Consider the following 20169-nt stretch of genomic DNA (forward strand, 5'->3'; position numbering starts at 1 on the left):
TAACCGGGCGACTATTGATGAAAGTTCGACAATCCCTGAATCGCCTCTACAAGATTGAGTTAGAAGAAATAAAAACAAATTGCTTAATTGCGAAGTTGAGCAATCCGACGTGGTTGTGGCATGCAAGGTTGGGGCATGTAAACTTCGATGCACTCAAATTAATGTCTGATAAGAAGATGGTTGAAGGAATGCCGAAGATAGACATCCCCTCACATCGGTGTGATGGCTGTTTGGTTGGGAAACAGTCAAGAAATCCATACCCATCTCACACAAGTTACAGAGCACAAAGGAGGTTGGAGCTCATCCATGGGGACTTATGTGGACCAATATCACCTCCGACACCAGCAGGGAACCGATATTTCTTGCTATTGGTAGATGACTACAGCAGAGTCATGTGGATGTACTTGCTAAAGTCGAAAGATGAGGCTTTTCAATTCTTCAAAAACTTCAGGGTAAAAGTGGAGATAGAAACGGGTGAGAAGATAAAGACACTAAGAACAGACCGTGGAGGTGAGTTTCTCTCGATCCAGTTCACAAAGTATTGTGAGGAAACGGGGCTTGAACATTACTACACATCACCGTTTTCACCACAACAAAACGGCGTGGTAGAGAGACGCAATAGAACCATTCTGGAGATGGTTAGATGCAACCTAAAGACGATGAGCATGCCAGATGTACTGTGGGGTGAAGCAGTGAGCTATGCTGTTCACATTTTGAACAGAATCAGTACCAAAGCTCTCAATGAATCAACGCCATACGAGATGTAGACCGGTCGTAAACCACAAATTAGGCACCTCAAGGTTTTTGGGTGCCTGGCGCACATGATGATTACTAAGAGCCATTTAAAGAAATTAGAAGAAAGAAGCAAGTCTGTGGTACATTTGGGAATTGAGAGGGGAACGAAAGCATACAGGTTACTAGACCCAGACACTGGATCGATCCACATAAGCAGGAATGTGGTATTTCATGAAGATCGAACATGGATGTGGGAAAAGGCGACAAAGGTACGAGCAATACCAGGTTTGACTTTCACAGTTGAAGGTTTTGATTTCGATGATGATCAATTAGTCGTTGAAAGCGAGACTATTGAAGGAGATGGGGAAATTCCGGGTACACCCGATGGACAAGATCCATCATATGATATGGGTTGGGCTGGCACCGACTCACAGCCCACTAATCGCCAACTGGGCCCCCAATCGGATGAGAATGAGAGTCCACTGAACTCATCACTTGCGTCAAATTCCCCGTCAACGCCAAATTCTCCGACTTCAACAAATTCGATTGCATCTACCCCAGACTCCTCAGGTACAAATTCAAGCTCAACTGGTGGCGGTGCTCCCAAACGTTACAGGTTACTCACAGACCTGTACGACGCCACAGAACAAATACTGATGGTCTGTGAAGATGAAGAACCAACCACGTTTCTAGAAGCCAAGAAAAGTGTCAAGTGGGTGAATTCCATGAAGGCAAAGCTGTCATCGATTGAGAAGAACAATACGTGGAGCCTTGTGAATCTGCCAAACGGGCGAAAACCAATTGGTCTAAAATGGGTATTTAAGGTGAAACGAGATCCAACAGGGGAGATAGTGAAGCACCAGGCTAGAATCGTAGCAAAGGGCTACGTCCAAAAACAGGGAATCAACTACGAGGAAGTCTTTGCTCCCGTTGCACGAATTGAGACGGTACGCTCTATTCTAGCTCTTGCAGGCTCCAACGGATGGGAAGTGCACCATCTTGACGTGAAGTCAGCATTCCTGAATGGGAATTTAGATGAAGAAGTATACGTAACCCAACCTGAGGGTTTCGAGAAAAAGGGGAAAGAAGGAATGGTGTACAAACTCACAAAGGCTCTCTATGGGTTGAAACAAGCACCCAGAGCCTGGAATGCTTGTTTGGATAAGTACTTGAGAAGTTTGGGATGTCTTAGATGCCAGCAAGAACACTCTGTTTATACAAGAAAGAAAGGAGGACACATCTTGATCATTGGTGTGTATGTGGATGATCTTCTAGTAACAGGAAGCAATCAAAAAGGTGTGGAAAAGTTTAAACTGGAGATGAACAACAAGTTTGAGATGAGTGACCTTGGCTTGCTCACTTATTATCTGGGAATTGAAGTGAATCAAAGTGAAGCTGGAATAACTCTGAAGCAAGAAGCATATGCCAAAACTATCCTTGCTAAGACCTGAATGTTAGAATGCAATCCCACTAAAACTCCAATGGAGCATAAGTTGAAGCTAACTAAAGATGAAGGAGGAGAGCTCGTAAATCCTACTGAATACAGGAGCATAGTAGGAGGACTCAGGTATTTAACTCACACTCGCCCTGATATATCATTTGCAGTTGGAGTTGTTAGTCGTTTCATGGAAAGACCAACCATGAAACATCTTCAAGCTGTAAAAGGTATTCTAAGATACGTAAAGGGCACCTTGGATTATGGCTTGGTGTACAAAAAAGGAGAAAAGAAAATCACCATCACTGGATACTCAGACAGTGATATGGGGAATGATGAGGTTGACAGGAGAAGCACAGGTGGGATGGCTTTCTACTTGAATGACAACCTGGTGTCATGGACGTCCCAAAAACAACGGTGTGTAGCCCTGTCTTCATGTGAGGCAGAATTTATGGCCGCAACTGTGGCAGCTTGTCAAGGAATTTGGTTACATCGCCTTCTTGTGGAAATCACTGGTGAAAACATACCCCCTGCAACTCTGTATGTTGATAACCAGTCAGCCCTTGATCTCATGAGGAATCCTGTATTTCATGGTCGAAGCAAACATATCGATATTAGGTTCCATTTCATAAGAGAATGCGTAGAAGATGGGAAGATAACAGTGGCTTATGTTTGCAGTAAAAGTCAGAAGGCAGATATACTGACAAAAACAATGGCGAGGGTGAAACACGAGGAGATGCGAAATCTAATTGGAGTAAAGCAGGTCACCAACTCTGAACTAAGGGGGAAAATATTAAAATAGTTCAGAGTTATATTTAGTTTAATGCACGTTTCCTTATTTGTTTTTATTTCAAAAGTAGAAAAGAATAAGTCAAGGCCATGTGGATAGCGTCCCCTGGTCTTTAGCTAGCAGTAGAGTAGTTGCTATTTTTATGCTAATTTTTCTCTTAAATAGTGAGGTATGTACGAGGAGTTTTGTATCCTCTTTTCTCTTCCCAGTTTTTGAATAAGAAAAGTGAAGCATTTCTGTTCCTGTGTATTGTTTTTGTCCCTATTATCTTTATTGGTTCCCTGTTGAGGTCAATAACTTCAATATATACCAGATTTACCCTTCCTTGATAAAACCAGTCTTTTGTCCCCTGTTGTGTTACTTTCTGCAAAGGACACTCATACCCTTGTGAAAGACCAACAGTAGGTGCATAAGAAAAAAAAGACTAGGAATCAAAATAAAATATTGCTCCTCTGTCTCTTTTTACTTTGGATTTAAAGTGACTAAATGAAAAACACATCCTAAAAACACAGTTTAATTTGGAAAGAAATCTAAAATGGATAAGAAGGAAAAAGTAATTTGAGCAAATTTAATTTCCTTTATAATTATTTACATCAAAATTAGTTGATACATGTACTAGTAAAGTTTCCCCATCGTTATGGAACTTGAATAAGGTTGATTCCCTTAATTTAGTGTAATTATCCTATTGGTTGTATAGCTTTTTAAGATTTCAAAACATTCACAATATGAATTCAATTGCACACAAATAGAAATATATGTTGATATTTAGGCACCAAGTTGGCTACCATGGCTTGTGTTTTTGTTTCTAAATCCTTGATGAAAACGAACTATAACTCATCTGTTTTTTCTTTGATTTTTCTATTTAGGCAATGCCTCCGATTACTCTAATGACATTAGCAAGAAACATATGGGTTACTGTTTTTGCACAAAGCTAAGAGATTAGTGGCATTGATTACATTATATTTTCATTTTCACCATTAAAATTGCCATAATTTTCTTTTTTTCATAACTGAGTTTTCTTTTGGAACCTTATTGCAGGTTGCAAAAAGGGGATTACATATTGTTGCATAACATGGGTGAGTTATGCTACATTTATGATTAATTGTATATCGTATTTGTGTTTCTTAAATAATTACTAATTTCCATATTTTCCATTTAGATTTTAGATTAAAATTAAAACTAGTGATCTTTGCAAGTAAGCAATCTATTCAAAATGATTTTTCTGATGGGAAATTCAGGAAGCACAAGCACTTGTTGCTGCTGCAGCTGAAACTGTTGCAAGCAAAAAAGAGGTAACTTTTTTTTCTTTTTTTTCATATTTTTTTATAAATGGTAAAAAAAAATAGAGATCAATTAACTTTTCAAGTAATATCCATGAATTATTATTTTATATGAAACAAGAAAGACAAAAAAAAAAAAAAAAAGGACAACCATTGGAAGCTAAGAATGCTAAGCCAGCCCAATCTGTTGCAGAAGCTGCTAGTCAACTTTTCACCAATAAGGTTTGTTCTTTTTATATGGATATGTGTGAGGGTAATTTTGGAAATATCAACATATAAGAATTGTTGCTATGTTGCTTATTATGACTGTATATCTTTTTGCATATTTGTGCAGAAACTAAGTTCAAAATCAATTATGATGCAATGAACAGACTCTTTGATGATGAGGTACTCTTTCTTCTAATTAAAAGTGGCTTATAATTAATTAGATCATAACATGTATCATGATATGGGAATAATTATCTTTATAAGATTAAAAATCTTTTTTAATTTAATTATTCATCATCTTCGTTATAGAAAAAACATAAAGAAAAAGTAGTTTATAAATTCATTTTTTTTGTCCTTTGTTTCCAGTGAATTGAACTTGGAATTCTTTTCTTGAAACCAGTTCAAAAGATTTCACCAATGTGGAACAAACTTTCATTGCCATGACTGCTTCCATCAAAGGTACTCAATATTTTTATTTTTTCTTTTTTAATAAAAGACCAAAATGCTCCCATTACATATACTGAAATAAATAAAAATAGAAAGCTTAGTTTTATGCATTTATAATAAACAAAAAATATTTAAATATAAATAAAGATTTCATTTTTATTATTGAATTCCATTCCAGCCAACCAAAATTTCACATTCCGATTTCAATTCTAATTCCAATCTTGAATTTACATATCCACATTTGTAGTATTCCAATCATAACAACTTTCCACTCTTTAATTTACATATTTACCACCTTTAAATTCACATGTAAATCACATGGAATCATGTATGAATTATATGTAAATCACAATTGAATCACATATGAGTTACATGTTATTCATATGTAATTTACATATGAATCACATGTAATTCACAAGTAAATCACAAGTGATTCACATATGGATTACATGTGATTCACATGTAAATCACATGCAAATCACAAGTAAATCACATATGAGTTACATGTGATTCATATGTAATTTACATATGAATCACATATAATTCACAAGTAAATCACAAGTGATTTACATATGAATTACATGTGATTCACATGTAAATCACATATAAATCACAAGTGAATCCCATATGAATTACATGTGATTCATATGTAATTTACATATGAATCACATGTAATTCACAAGTAATTTACAAGTGATTCACATATGAATTACATGTGATTCATATGTAATTAACACGTAAATCTCATATGAATTACATGTGACTCACATACAAATCACAAGTGAATAACATATGAATTACGTCTATATGCACATATGTATTTTTTGTGAGTTTTCTTGCATTAATCAATTTTTTTTTTCATTTTCTTGTAGATTTGGAAGAATTTCTGGAAAATATTGAAGAGGTGAAAAGTGATGAATTAAAGAAAATATGGAAATCTTGACACGAAGACATAAAAACATTTTGAAATTTTGTAGCATTTTTTGGTTTTTGATATTTTATTTTGTATCGAATAAAATACTTGTATTATTGTGCTTATAGATTATTAAAAAAAATGGATTTTTATATATGATTACTTATGAATATTATAGTATAAGAAAGATGCATATATGTAATTGAAAAATATGCATATATGCACCTAAAACTTTGATTTTTTTGGTTAAAAAATTATAGTTTTTTTTACAAATATTGCAGTTTTTTTTTTTAATTTATTGATTTTTCAAAATTTACTGTTTTTAAAAGGTCCAAGCAGTTTTTAAAAAATAATATTTTTTCAATTTTTTAAAAATTTAAAGTTTTTCAAAAAAAATTAAAAAATCTATATTTTTTAAAAACTCTAAAATTTTTATTTAAAAAAAATATGAAATTTCGTATTTATTATGTTAATTTTAAGACTTTTAATAATATTTCCAATAACACAAAAAATTGAACACTAAATGAGATTGTTTAGATGACGATCACACCCTTAATGAGTTTACTTTGATCTAACGCTCCACTTTTAATTGTCAGGTTCTCGGGAAACTATGAGTCATAGTTACCAGAAACGCGGTACGGTACGGGGAACGAGGTACGGTACGGTACGAGGTTCGAGACATTGGCCGTATCGGGTACGGGGGGTAGGCTCATTTCGGTACGAACCGGTACAGTGTATTGTATAGTCCGGTACAGTGTGCCTAGTTCTAAGACATTTCATAAAATATATGTAATTATGTATTCTATATTTCTATTACTTAACAATTTAACACTTCAAAGTTATAACATGAAATACTTAATAACAAAAGTACTAATTATCAAAACAGGAACAAAAGAAATACCACAATTACTTCATCGTAATACTTAATAACAAAAATATTAAAATATCATAAAGGCATAAACTAGTTTATCCGCTGCCTTTTTCCTCTTTCATTCTCCACGCCTTCATCATCAAGGTTCTCCCACACCATTTCTTCTAGACGAGCACTTGAACATTCAATGTGATCACTTTCCGGATTGATGTCCCATTTTTTGTTGGGTCCGACTTTGTAAGATTCTGAAAATCGGGACAAAAGTCTAATATTAGAGTGAATATACACAAGTTTATCCGCTCTTGGGCCATTTAAACGATTCCTTTTGATGCTCTGTATATGAGAGTATGTACTCCAATTCCTCTCAGCTGAAGAGCTACTAATCGGTTGCGAGAGGATTCGTTTTGCCACGTCCGCCAAATCCGGAGTCTCCGCTCCATATGTTGCCCACCAGTCAATCGCATCCATAGTCACCGCATCGGCTTGTGTCCCGGCCAATGAATAAATTCCTTTCTTCATGTGAAAGGTTGCAAATTGCTCTCTCAACTGTTTCTCTTCTTCTTCACTCTCCGAAATTTTTTCAAATGCTTTCAAAACACCAACAATTACTTCTCTGTCTTCGTTGGGAGGATTTCTTTTCATGCCTCCTGGTGCCAACTTTGCAAGGTAATGCTTGTCATAATATTTAGGATTTAAAGCAAATCCTAAACAATGGAGGGGGATAGTCATCTTGTCCCACCTTTCGAGCACAATTTCTTCAACTTTATTGTAATACATTGAGAATTTATTGTCCCTCATAGTCATAGCCTCTTTGATTTGACCCATCATATTGTCCATCCGTTCATATATTTCTGCCATTTTCGGACCTTCATCATCACAAAACTTTACCATGTAAAAGATAGGTTTTGTGACGGCCAAAATGTGAACAATATCATCCCAAAAATCTTCATCTTTAATTGTATCCGCCACTTTATTAGCAAGTAGCCGAGTGTGCTCATCCGCCTTGTTGACCCATTCCCGCCACGACTTTACGACAATAGTAGTAGCAAGTGCTTCCCTACACTCGGTTAGTCTTTTCAACAATATGTAATGTGATGCAAATCGTGTTTGTGCAACCTTCAACAATTGCAAATTCGAGTTGTCTCTAAAGAAAGCTAACGCGTGTGTGTGGTTTAAAAAAAACGTGACAATACCCTTTCCTCTATTATATGTATCGGTCAGCCAGTCAAATTGCTTCGCCATGTCTTTAAAAATCAAATTTAATGAATGTACACAACAAGGGGACCAGAAAATATGTTTGTATACCTTTTCTACTTCTCGTCCAACCGCCTTGCAATTCGCCGCGTTATCGGTTACAACTTGAATAACACTACTTGGACCAATCTCCTCAATAGCTTGTCGAAGAAACTTAGCAATCTCCACCCCCGTCTTCTCAATCCCCGAAAAGGCCTCCGCATACATAAAAGTTGCACCACGTGAATTTTGTGCAATAACATTTATAAGCGGTTCATTTTTTATATTAGACCAACCATCCGAGATAACGGATACTCCTTGCGTTAACCACGTGTCTTTGACTGGATCAAGTTCTTTGCCCACATCTCTCACACATTGATCAAGCAACGAAGTTCTAACTTTTTCATATGAAGGTGGCTTGTAACCTTCCGGTGCTTTCTTAATAGCTTGAATCATTTCAATGAATTGTGGGTTCCGTAACACATTAAAGGGAATCCCATTAGCACACAAGCCTCGAAGTATCTATATGTCAACCTCCTCTCTCTCGAGCATCTTAAATGCATCTTCAATCCTTCTTTTTGGAGCTGAGTTTTGTGAGAGCAACGAATTCTTCAATGATTTGGTAGCAACACCATTCTTTTCCGCTTCTTTCACCCTATTATATAGAACGTCATAATACGGGTTACTTTTAACAAGAACCGGACACCTTTTGATCTCAGCTGTTTTCCCTGCAGGAGGTCCAAAAAAATGAACATGGATTCTAGTATAAGAGCTGGTATATTTGCCTTTACAGTGGTTACAGGTCCAACGTTTAGAACCTCCACTATTCTTGTTGTTTCCTGTAACTTCTTCATATGTAACTTCTTCATGGAGTGGTTTTCTTGGATCTTTCTCAACACTGTTTTTTGGGGTTGTTTGTTGAACCTCATCATCAACATGGATTGTTGTTTGATCTTGGGTCTCACTAATATGAGTGCCTTCTGTTTCACTGTCGGAATGAGTTGGCTGAGACTCTGAAATTTTTTTTCTTCCAAATGCCATTCTTCACAATGGGATACACAATTTATAGTGGAAAGTGGAAATTGAAGACACAAAGCTGAAATGGAAATTGAGTTTGAAATTGAATGTCCGATACAAGATTACAAGGTCTATATATACTAATCTCAAAGATTTGCAATTAACACTTTTACAGTGTGAAATTAAAATTGAAAAGGCTAGGCATCAATGATCGATCCATAGTATCTGGCCGAGTCAACGATAGTAGAAATTGAAGAGGCTCTGTGAAACGCGGCCAAACTCCCGCCCAAATCGCCATTCAGCGATGCATAAAACCGGATCGACAGCAACAAATCGACTTCACGTACACTCTATGTTGACTTCAGGGACGTCCGATTTTGACTCCGGGTACGATCGATTTAGACTCCAAGAACGTAAATTGGTTCGATTGGGATCGCTATCAGGTACGATTTGGATCACGATTGGGGTCGCCAGTTTCAATCTCGAGGTACGTACACATATCACGTATCGGACCGATTTTTAGTCGTTTGGGTACAGGGCGTTTCGGTACGTGGTACGCCACTACTTTGACGTTTCTGGTAACTATGCTATGAGTTGTCAACGGATCTCATATATATATATATATATATATATATATATATATATATATATATATATATATATATATATATATATATATATATAGTCAAGATCAAATAAGAAGGAAATTTTTGATAGGAAGGTAAGAAGTTTTTTTTCTACATTTTTTTTTCGCGAACAAACAAACTGAATCATTAGATGATTCATTTGTAAGATGATTCACAAGAAAAAATTCTCAAAAAAACATCTCGATGATTCATTTATATAATGATTTTGTTGTTATTCACTAAAATTATCATAAAAATGATTTTTTTCTTAATTTACTTAAAAATGAATCATAAAGATGTTTTTCTGGGAATTTTTTTCTTGTGAATCATCTTATAAATGAATCATCTAGTGATTGATTTATTTTGTTCGTAAAAAAAATATGTAGAAAAAATTCTTACCTTCCTACCAAAAAAAATTTCTTACCGGATATATATATATATATATATATATATATATATATATATATATATATATATATACACACACACACGGGACGGTTCACTTGAGATTAAAAAAAATAGAGATCTTAAGATTCAACGTCAACCACATATTTCTCATTTGCCGCTCTAACGATGTAGTGTACCGACAGCAGCAGGGTATGCCTAATCATAAATGATTATACATATATATCTATTCACAGACTCACAGACTGAGTAATCATATATGATTATGGCAGTGGTAGAAGAGGTGGTTGCAACGAAGTTGGCGGCGGTATAAGTGACAGAGGTAACAGTGGTGGGGTGTGTCAGAGATGGTGGTAGTGGTGGTGGCGGTTGTGCTGGTGGGGATGGTGGCAGAGGAGAAAGGAATGGGTGGCGATATATAATCATTTATGGTTATAACAGGCCTACCGCGCCGGTACGCCGGAGGGTTAGATTAAGATTAAAAATAAAATAAAAATATTGATATTGCTTCATAGATTAAAATATGTATGTTAAGCCCTACTTACCAAAATTAAAAACATACCAAAATAAAGTGATATTGCTTCATGACACCAATGACGAGTGACATAACTATGTGCTCATAGCCGTATAACTACTTATAATTTCATCTCTGAATTAGGCAAGTAAGGTCGATAATTCTTCATCCACTTTGTTTTAATTTGTTATTTAGATAGAGTATAAGAATTACCTTATAACCCCTCCAAAGTCGTTTCTGCGAGATGTCATCCAATATCAGACAACAAAGGTTCTTTGGTGGAAAGTTAGTAGGAAATGGACTTGCAAGATCACCTCTCCAATCAATCCACCGAAGGTTTTTCAGGTTTGCAACCGAAGGAAGTTCTACTAGATCATAGCTATTGCATTCAAATCTTACTGCTTTAACCATGTCAAGTTCCTGTAATAGATGCAAAATGATATCAGGATTCTAGAACATCTTCCTTCTTCCAAACTATACATATATAACATGCATAGATAGCTTAATCATTACCTTCGTCGCATCCATAGCACAAATTTTTAGAACATCTTCCTTCTTCCAAACTCTACTATGTTTTTCTGGATTCTCAGGGTGTTCCCCTCTAACAATGTAGCGTCCCATTTCTTGCAACAGATCATGCATATCAAACCTTCCATCTGAAATTGTTATGAGCGCCTTTTCTAACAACACCTTTATGCCTATAACAGGGTAAAAACCACAAGCATCAAGCATTGCCATTATCCCTTCATTTTTATACTGACCTCTGAAGAAGCATGCAATATCAAGAAACAACTCTTTCTCAACCGGTGTAAGTCCATCAAAGCTGATTTTTAGCTTTTCCACAATATTTGTATCTGGGATGTCTTTCAATCTGGCTATTGCACTCCTCCACTCATTAATGTCTTTTCCACATAGAAAACAACCAAGAACTGTAAGTGCTAATGGGAGTCCACCAGCATAAGAAACCACACTTTTTGAAAGCAGCTCATAATCTTTTTTATGTTTGTGACCACATGGTGCATGCTTGCAAAAGAGCTCCATAGCCTCATCATCGTTTAACAAGCTAATATTGTGTATCTCATCTACTCTGGGCGCAGTAGTTGATATTACATGTACATCTCTTGTTGTGATTATTATTCGGCTTCCTTCACCAAACCAATCATGTGATCCAGCTAAAGCTTTTAATTGGTCAAGCTGATCAACATCATCAAGAACAATCAGCACCTTTCTACGGCATAACCTATGTTTTATCATGTGTTTTCCTTCCTCAACTCTCTCTACCTGCACTATCTTCTCTCTCAAAACACCATAAAGAATTTTTTGTTGCAATTCTTCTAACCCTTTCTTACTTGATTCCTCCCAGATATTTTCTAGAAAGCAACAACCATCAAACTTTCTAGATATTTCCTCATAAACAGAAGATGCAAGAGTAGTCTTACCACCACCTCCAACACCCCATATTCCAATCATCCGCACACCACCTGAACCAATTTGTAACTTCAATTTCAAACTTTGCACACGAGATGCTATTCCAATAAGGTTGGCATTTGCGCTTGGACTTACTAGCTGCAACCTCTGTGAAATTTTTTCAACAATTTCTATGATAACCTTTGATTCATGCCTACATGTTGAAATTTGGACATACAACAATAATTAAAACATGCTCACATTACAATAGAGGTAAATTTGCTTTATGCTCCATGCTCCATTAAAATGAAGAAAAGGAGTATTAATCACCCTTTATATTTCTTAGAAGTTGTAAAGTCAATAGCACAAGTAGTTTGTAACTATTTTCTTAGGAAAAGCAAATGATATCAAATAGTTAAAACTAAAGCAAGATGGCTTTGTTGTTGTAAATTGAAGCAAGGGATTAAATACAGAATTAAAATTAGAATTAGAACTCAATTAAGTCTATAACAGTTCAGGTAGACCAGGATATGCTGGAGTTTTGGTTGAGGTTGCTGCTGATAGAGCACACATGATTTAAGCATAAACAGTGCAGAAAGAGAAAGAAGATTACCCGTTGGCAATGTGCTTTGGTTCCCATCCAGAAATGTTACTTGCATCCACAAGTGCTTTTCTCCATGATTCAACCTTTGTTTTGTTCTCCAACTCATGCTTAACAAATGCTTCTCCATATTTTTGTTTCTGTTTTCGAACTTCAGATGGATCAACGCCATAAAATATGGGTATAACTATTTGGCCTCTCGTATCTTTGCATTTCATGATATGTGCAAGTTCATCTAAGCACCATGAAGAATCGGCATAGTTTTCAGAGAATACGATGACGCCAATCTGTGACTCTTCTATAGCCTTCATAAGAGATGGATTGATCAATTCGCCCCGAGGAAGTGTCTCATCATCTTTGTAAGTGTATATCCCTTTTTGTACAAGAGCTGTGTAGAGATGATCCACAAACGTCTTGCGAGTATCTTCTCCTCTAAAACTTAGGAAAACATCATGATTCCATGATTGAGAAGAAAAGGCCGGAGATGATGATGAAGATGCCATTGGTATGTTGATTTGTTGTGAGAGAATGTATGCAGTTCCAGCACCTCAATGAAACAAACTATGTCTGTAGAAAGAGAGAGAGATGAGTTTCCAAGAAATTTCCAATTAATGAAAGCTCAAGAAATATCTCACCACTTGACATGTTGACTTGTTGAGATAGCTATAATATATACAAACACACACACACACATATGGAGAGAGAGAGAGAGAGAGAGAGAGAGATTTGAGTTTCCAAAAGAATTCCAATTTCCCAAAAGCTTTAAAAAAAAAAGATGAATCGAGTTGATTTCAGATTGATGATATGCCAATATAAGCAAGGCACTTTATTTATTATCCACATTAGCAAAAACTTACATTTTATTCACCAAAATTACCCAATTTGTAATCTAAAACCTTATAAGATGATATTTGGCCCAAGTTGTTGTCATTTCATCCTCCACATCATTTTCTAAGTATACAAAACATGATGAGGAATAAAGTTCTACAATTCAAATTATCTTAAAGTTATTAGCATTATTATTGTTATTATGACTAATAATAAAAGGGTTAGATACTTATTTATGCAACGATGTTTTAACTTTTTTGGACCTCATGCAACATTGTTAATTTTAATACAAAATAGACAATAAAGTTTCATGTTAGTGCCAAAACATGGGTTATGATCTTCTAAATCGGTTACTTTTAATTTTTTGGCTCGTAAAAGAAATCCACCTCTCTATCTCTCTATCAAGGAAAACGGTGCCATAAAAGTGTTCTTAAATTTAGTAGGAGGATTCATGGTGGGGAAACAAATAGTTCGTGGTACCAAGGTTCTAAATAACGTAAGGCGTGACTTGGCGGCAATGTCAAGCCTCAAGCTTTTCCGAGCCTTGGCGAGTCATGTTGTAACGACCGAAAAACACAACAGATTTTAAATTTTTCAAAAACATCTCAATTCCAATAATTCTTTACAAAAAGGTTTTCAATTCAAAATATTTATCGTATTCCCAGAATCATAACACCATAAAATTTTGAGGAGCGGTACGATCACGCCTTCGCCTTGCCACGATCTCCTGAAGAACCTGAAAAACATGAAACCACAACTGTAAGCCCGAAAGCTTAGTGAGATACCCCCAAAATACCAACCACAAATACCATACACGCACAACATGCCATAACATATCCGATCATAGAACAGCCATGCTCTCCGGGTCTACTGTGTGACTGGTCCGCCGCACCGGCCAACAGTCCACCGGGTCCACCCTCTGAGTCAATCCGCATACATCGAGTCTGCAGTGTGATTGGTCCGCCCGTTCCCTGGCCTTCAATCCACCTGGTCCACTCTCTGAGTCTACAGTATGACTGGTCCGCCCGCACCGGGCCTTCAGTCTGTCTGGTCCACTCTCCGAGCCTTCGGCACGTCTGGTCCGCCCCTACCGGGACCTACAGCCTATCCGGACCGCTCGCTGGGCCTACGGGACAACCGGTCCGCCCTGGGTATCTTGGCCTACTGCACACAGCAGGACCCGCCTCAACCCAACTCCAGTCCATACATCCATGTGCACATATACATACAATCATCTAACAATTCACAGATAACAGGCAGATCAACAAATCACATAACATGCCACTATCCTCGCCAGGATACCGACCTAACATGTCACTAACATAGCATCTCTCTAACTCTTTGGATACCGATCTCAATCAGGTCTCTAGCATATACCATCCTAACTCACAGGATGCAAACATGATAAAACAGCAACACAAAAACAACTACCCGGATCTCAATCCGATAAGGGTCGGCCTTGGTGCCTTAGACCCCGTTGATATAGTGAGGATAACTCACCTCGAAGCTGCCGACTGAACAGATAATCCGAGCTACTCCGACCACTGATACGATCTCCACCACTGGTCAACCACCAATGCGCTGAACTCAAAACAACAAACAATAATTACCAAAATGCCCCTGGACACCATTGGTCAACCCTTGGGCAAAGACAAGGTCAAAGTCAACTCCTGACTGACCCTACTCGCCGAGTCAACCCTATGACTCGCCGAGTTCCCATGCTCAGACTTCACTCCATCCGCGACCTAACTCGCCGAGTCACCCCGAGACTCGCCGAGTCCAACAACTCAGAGACCACTCGTACACAACTCACCGAGTCATCCCTTGACTCACCGATTCTCGACTCAACCAGAGAATATCGGAACTCTTCGACAAGACTCGCCGAGTCCAAGAACAGACTCGCCGAGTCCAAGGCTATCATCACCATACTCGCCGAGTTGTTCATACAACTCGCCGAGTTCAAGGCTATCTTCATCCGACTCGCCGAGTTGTTCTTCCAACTCGTCGAGTCCCAGCTCATCTTCAAGCAACTCGCCGAGTTCACCCATGTGACTCGCCGAGTTCCACCGATCTGAATCCTTTCAGAAGCATTATAGGCCATGCAAATGATCCAAAACATAGATCTAGCGTTATACAACTCATTCATCACGTAAAGTGGCAAACTTTACGTGAATCCCAAGAGATCTAGGCCTTAATCACTTATAACTAGGGTTTGGGACTTGCAAGCTTCACTAAACCCTCCAACACAGGGACTTTCATGCTCTCTGATTCTCCTCCCTTCCAGATCTGAGGTAGCAACCTCAGGTCTACCCTCAAAACATCCATTTACACCCTTAAACATGATCCCACAAACCCCAAAATGAAGAAACAACATACAATCAGACCAGGAACGAGATATTACCTCCAATGGACGCCCCCAACTGCAATGAAGTTGATTCCAAGCAAAGCCCCTTGCCCCAAGCCTTCAATTCCCACAAATTCCTTCAAAGATTACTTCTCCAAGCTTCAATCCACTCAACAATGGATCTCCTCTGCGATTTAGGGTTTCTAGCACTCAAGAGGGAAGTAAAGAGGCTGGGGAAGGAACATAATGTTCCTTATATAGGGCTCAACCCCGAGAATTAGGGTTTTCTCCACCCAGCGCCTACTCGCCGAGTCCAACTCATCGACTCGCCGAGTCGGCTACTTAACACGCGGTCAAGCCGCGACTCTACTCGCCGAGTCCATCCATGGACTCGCCGAGTCACTCTTTCCCAACTAACACTCTTGGCCCTTCAACTCTACTCTCGCTATTTCGGGATGTTACAATTCTCCCCCACTTATATTAGGCTTCGCCCTCGAAGCCTATAGCAGCTCAACTCCAAGGATACTCCCACAATGCTCCACCTGGCCTTAACCAGACCAGGTCCCACAAGGCATACCCAAACGAACTCGAATACACTTTCCTTCCCTCACGGTGTCCTGACCACCGTCTCCAATAGGGCACCGGATTCACTCTCTAATATCTTCGCTTAACCCCTGAGAATTACCCATACTGAAACACTACTCCAAATCACAACCATCACTCGACTCATAAAGGCTAGAAAACCATGAACCATCAGATCCCCGATCCGAATCCCACTCTGTCCATTCCGTGACGACGGAAACCCATTCTCTATCTCAGAGCACTCCCACGAGTCCTCCTCTTACAAATACTTACACATGCTGAACTAGCTCCAGTATCCTCAGGTTTGGAAAACCCGACACACTGATGACACCCTCAAACATCCCCCAGGATGAACCACTATTACATAACCAATACCCTGAACAGAATCATACTGAGAGTCCAGGACTCTCCCCCTGCATCCTTTCCAAGCCTCTGGGCTCTACACCTGCGGAATTCCTTCCACAACCTCAGCAGACATCCCAAACCGGATGAGCTCCTACTTCACTGCCGTGAACACGATGCTCAAAACCATACTCGAAATACTCTAATCATAATTCTGCTCTGCAGCTTTCACTTTCGCGAACTTGCACTCCCCCTTTCGGAGTTACACACCTTTCTCTCTTCCTTTTCCAAGGAATCCACTTGGCCACATAGCCACTCCAACACGTGCCACGGTGCTCGCCCAATGCGACACCACCCTTTTTGCGTAACCGCGATTCACATACTCTGGCTCTCATTGCAGGGGCTCTCAATCCCAAGCATTCTCTCAACTCATCAAAATCACTACCCCGGGCCAGACCTTCCAATGCAATTACACTGCAACATACACAATCAGCAATCTCAAACTGAACCAACAATACCCGCAGAGTCTTCAGCATGACTGGACCGCCCCATCCGGCCTTCAGTCCATCTAGACCACTCTCTCAGAACCTTCAGCCAATCTGGACCGCTCCCAGAGCCTTCAGTTTGGCTGGACCATTCTCCGAGCCTTCGGTCTGACTGGTACGCCTTCCAGCCTTCAGTCTATCCGGACCGCTCACTAACAACCAACATTCCATGCTATCCCCTCCTCAGGATTCCTCTCATGCATACCGTTCTAGCCCTCTAGGGGTTCTGAACTCTAACTCCATTGACACACTCGATCCCAGCCTGCTCCCAGGCCTCCATAACCAATGCCCTAGGTCTGCATCCCGCCCCGCATGCCCGACACTCGCTCCTATCAGCCTATACTCTAGGCTGACAGAACACTGCTGAAACCCAACAGCTAAACACCCTCAAATACTCATCAATCTCCCGGAGAATTCTCCAATTATCCCTTTCATGAACGAAGATGCTGCCTGACATATAACCCAATGCCGCATCTCCACTAACAACCCTTACGAACGATAGCCATCGAAAGCACCAAAACACTAACCATAATCATATCAAACCCTCAGGGAGCAACGGATACCAAGACGAAAACCCGAAACACAAATCCATAACCCAACCACAACCCAAAAAATGAAGAATATCACAACGAAAACCAAACAATTACCGGCTCACGAACATTACACCACAATAATCACAAGATAACAAGACATCAAGAAAGAAACATACCCGCAGCTGTCTCTGGCACTGCCCCGACCTCCTCTGCAACAAGCTGAAAAACACGACCCTGAGCCCTTGGGGGCTCCGCTCCACCCTGACCTCCACCAGTGATCCTCAAAGTGGCCGGTGCTGGAGCCTGCACCGATCCAGCAGCAAGCTGTGGACAATTGGCCCTCAAATGCCCAACCTGATGACAATGATAGCAGATCCTCAAATCCCGAACTGGCGCTGACTGCCGACAATCCCTCGCATAGTGCCCATCCCTTCCGCACTTGCGGCATGCACCACCGGTCCTACAAACCCCGGTGTGACCCTTCCCACACTTCCCACAAGTGTGGCTGCTCAAATCCCCCACTCTAACATCAACGGTCTTGGACCGTTTCGGCGCCGGCTGCGACTGCACCGGAGCCTGCCTCAACTTACGCATCTGCAACTCAATCTCTAACTCACGCCGCCTAGCGGCCTCCTGCAACTCCAACAAGGTCTCGCATCTCTGCGCAGACACAAACTGCCTGATGTCCCTCTTGAGCATGCTCAGATATCGAGACATCTGAGCCTGCTCTGAAGCGAACTCTGGGCAAAACATCGCCCTCTCAGTGAACATCCTGGTGATCTCAGTCACCGACTCCGAGTCCTGCTTCAGCTCAAGGAACTCCTGAGCCAATCTCTCCCTCTCAACCTGCGGAACATAACGAGTACTGAACATTTCTCTGAACTGATCCCATGAAACCGCAACCCTCTGCGCCTCTGAAAATGACCCCGTGGTCAATCTCCACCAATCCTTCGCCCCGAGCCTCAACAGGTTCAGAGCACACCTCACCCTATGATCAGCAGGGCATGAACACGTGAAGAAACATCCCTCCACGTCGGACAACCACCTCATGGCAACAATTGGGTCCTGAACTCCATCGAATGTGGGAGGCTTCGTCCTATCGAAGTCCCGATACTGAAAACCCCGACTAGCTCCTCCCCCTGCCGCTGCTACAGCTGCTGTAGCCGCCGCGGTAGCCGTCTCGGTGAGAGCCGCATAACGCTCATCAAAATACTCAACCATGGCGGTCTTAATCGACCCAAACAGCTCCGGCAACTCAGCCCGGAACAACTCCGCAATCTCCTCACGCAGGATCTCACGAATCCTCGCGTCCAACTCGCTCGTGCTCATCTGACCGACAATCTCGGGCGGCACTGATTCGCCCGGAACCTTCTCTCCAGCTCTCGATCCTGACCCGGATCCACTCTCATCATGCCTCGGAATCTCCATACTGCAAGGAAACACCACACAAGATCTCAGACTCTTCCCACACCCTGGGATCCAACCCTCTCTCAACCCACCCTAGAAATCATGGTTTCCCTGATACGCATATGGGTCCTGTGCTTTCAGTAGTACGGGCCCATACTACCTTCCACACCTACCCACATTTGTATGAAGTACTACCACAATACCCTAGAGAACAAGCATAACAATAATCATCCCTCACCACTAGAGAAACACTGAGAATCTCCCATAAGGGACCCTAGGCTACAGGCATCACAAATCAGGCAACATATCATGAAATCCTGAAGGTCCCTAGCCTAACACTAGCATGCTGTTCTATCAAAGCTCAAAACAAATAACATGCATGGTATTTTGGGGTTACTTACTGGCTCTGGCTGATCGTACCTCCGCGTCCTCCTTTACTCATTTTTGAAAACCGTTTTTAATTACTCTTTCAAAAACTCTCCTCGATTTGAGACTGGAGTCACACGAGTGTTTCTCCAATTCACTCAAACCAAGGCTCTGATACCAACTTGTAACGACCGAAAAACACAACAGATTTTAAATTTTTCAAAAACATCTCAATTCCAATAATTCTTTACAAATAGGTTTTCAATTCAAAATATTTATCGTATTCCCAGAATCATAACACCATAAAATTTTGAGGAGCGGTACGATCACGCCTTCGCCTTGCCACGATCTCCTGAAGAACCTGAAAAACATGAAACCACAACTGTAAGCCCGAAAGCTTAGTGAGATACCCCCAAAATACCAACCACAAATACCATACACGCACAACATGCCATAACATATCCGATCATAGAACAGCCATGCTCTCCGGGTCTACTGTGTGACTGGTCCGCCGCACCGGCCAACAGTCCACCGGGTCCACCCTCTGAGTCAATCCGCATACATCGAGTCTGCAGTGTGATTGGTCTGCCCGTTCCCGGGCCTTCAATCCACCTGGTCCACTCTCTGAGTCTACAGTATGACTGGTCCGCCCGCACCGGGCCTTCAGTCTGTCTGGTCCACTCTCCGAGCCTTCGGCACGTCTGGTCCGCCCCTACCGGGACCTACAGCCTATCCGGACCG

The 20169-nt window shown here is 40.3% G+C and overlaps 2 protein-coding genes across 2 annotated transcripts; both read right to left on the minus strand.

Moving 5' to 3' along the window:
- Positions 1-6768: 6768 nt before the first annotated feature.
- LOC128127765 (uncharacterized) lies at positions 6769-8367 on the minus strand. Its single transcript, XM_052766449.1, has one exon. The coding sequence runs from the start codon at positions 8365-8367 to the stop codon at positions 6769-6771; it is 1599 nt and encodes a 532-aa protein (XP_052622409.1).
- Positions 8368-10594: 2227 nt separating this feature from the next.
- On the minus strand, positions 10595-13140 carry LOC128127766 (disease resistance protein Roq1-like). Its single transcript, XM_052766450.1, has 4 exons — positions 12494-13140; positions 10987-12094; positions 10687-10893; positions 10595-10645 (listed from the first exon to the last, which is right to left on the minus strand). The coding sequence occupies exons 1-4, from the start codon at positions 12982-12984 to the stop codon at positions 10595-10597; spliced, it is 1857 nt and encodes a 618-aa protein (XP_052622410.1). The 5' UTR covers positions 12985-13140.
- Positions 13141-20169: the final 7029 nt, after the last annotated feature.

Source organism: Lactuca sativa, chromosome 8, assembly GCF_002870075.4.
Source record: "Lactuca sativa cultivar Salinas chromosome 8, Lsat_Salinas_v11, whole genome shotgun sequence".
NCBI lineage: Eukaryota > Viridiplantae > Streptophyta > Magnoliopsida > Asterales > Asteraceae > Lactuca > Lactuca sativa.

What these genes read in the sequence shown, in the direction of transcription:
- LOC128127765 (XM_052766449.1), bottom strand. Translation starts at nt 8,367, where the DNA reads ATGATTCAAGCTATTAAGAAAGCACCGGAAGGTTACAAGCCACCTTCA.
- LOC128127766 (XM_052766450.1), bottom strand. Translation starts at nt 12,984, where the DNA reads ATGGCATCTTCATCATCATCTCCGGCCTTTTCTTCTCAATCATGGAAT. An exon ending in GTGCTATGGATGCGACGAAG is followed by an intron (nt 10,894 to 10,986) that starts GTAATGATTAAG and finishes CATCTATTACAG; the next exon opens with GAACTTGACATGGTTAAAGC. An exon ending in GACTTTGGAGGGGTTATAAG is followed by an intron (nt 10,646 to 10,686) that starts GTAATTCTTATA and finishes ATTAAAACAAAG; the next exon opens with TGGATGAAGAATTATCGACC.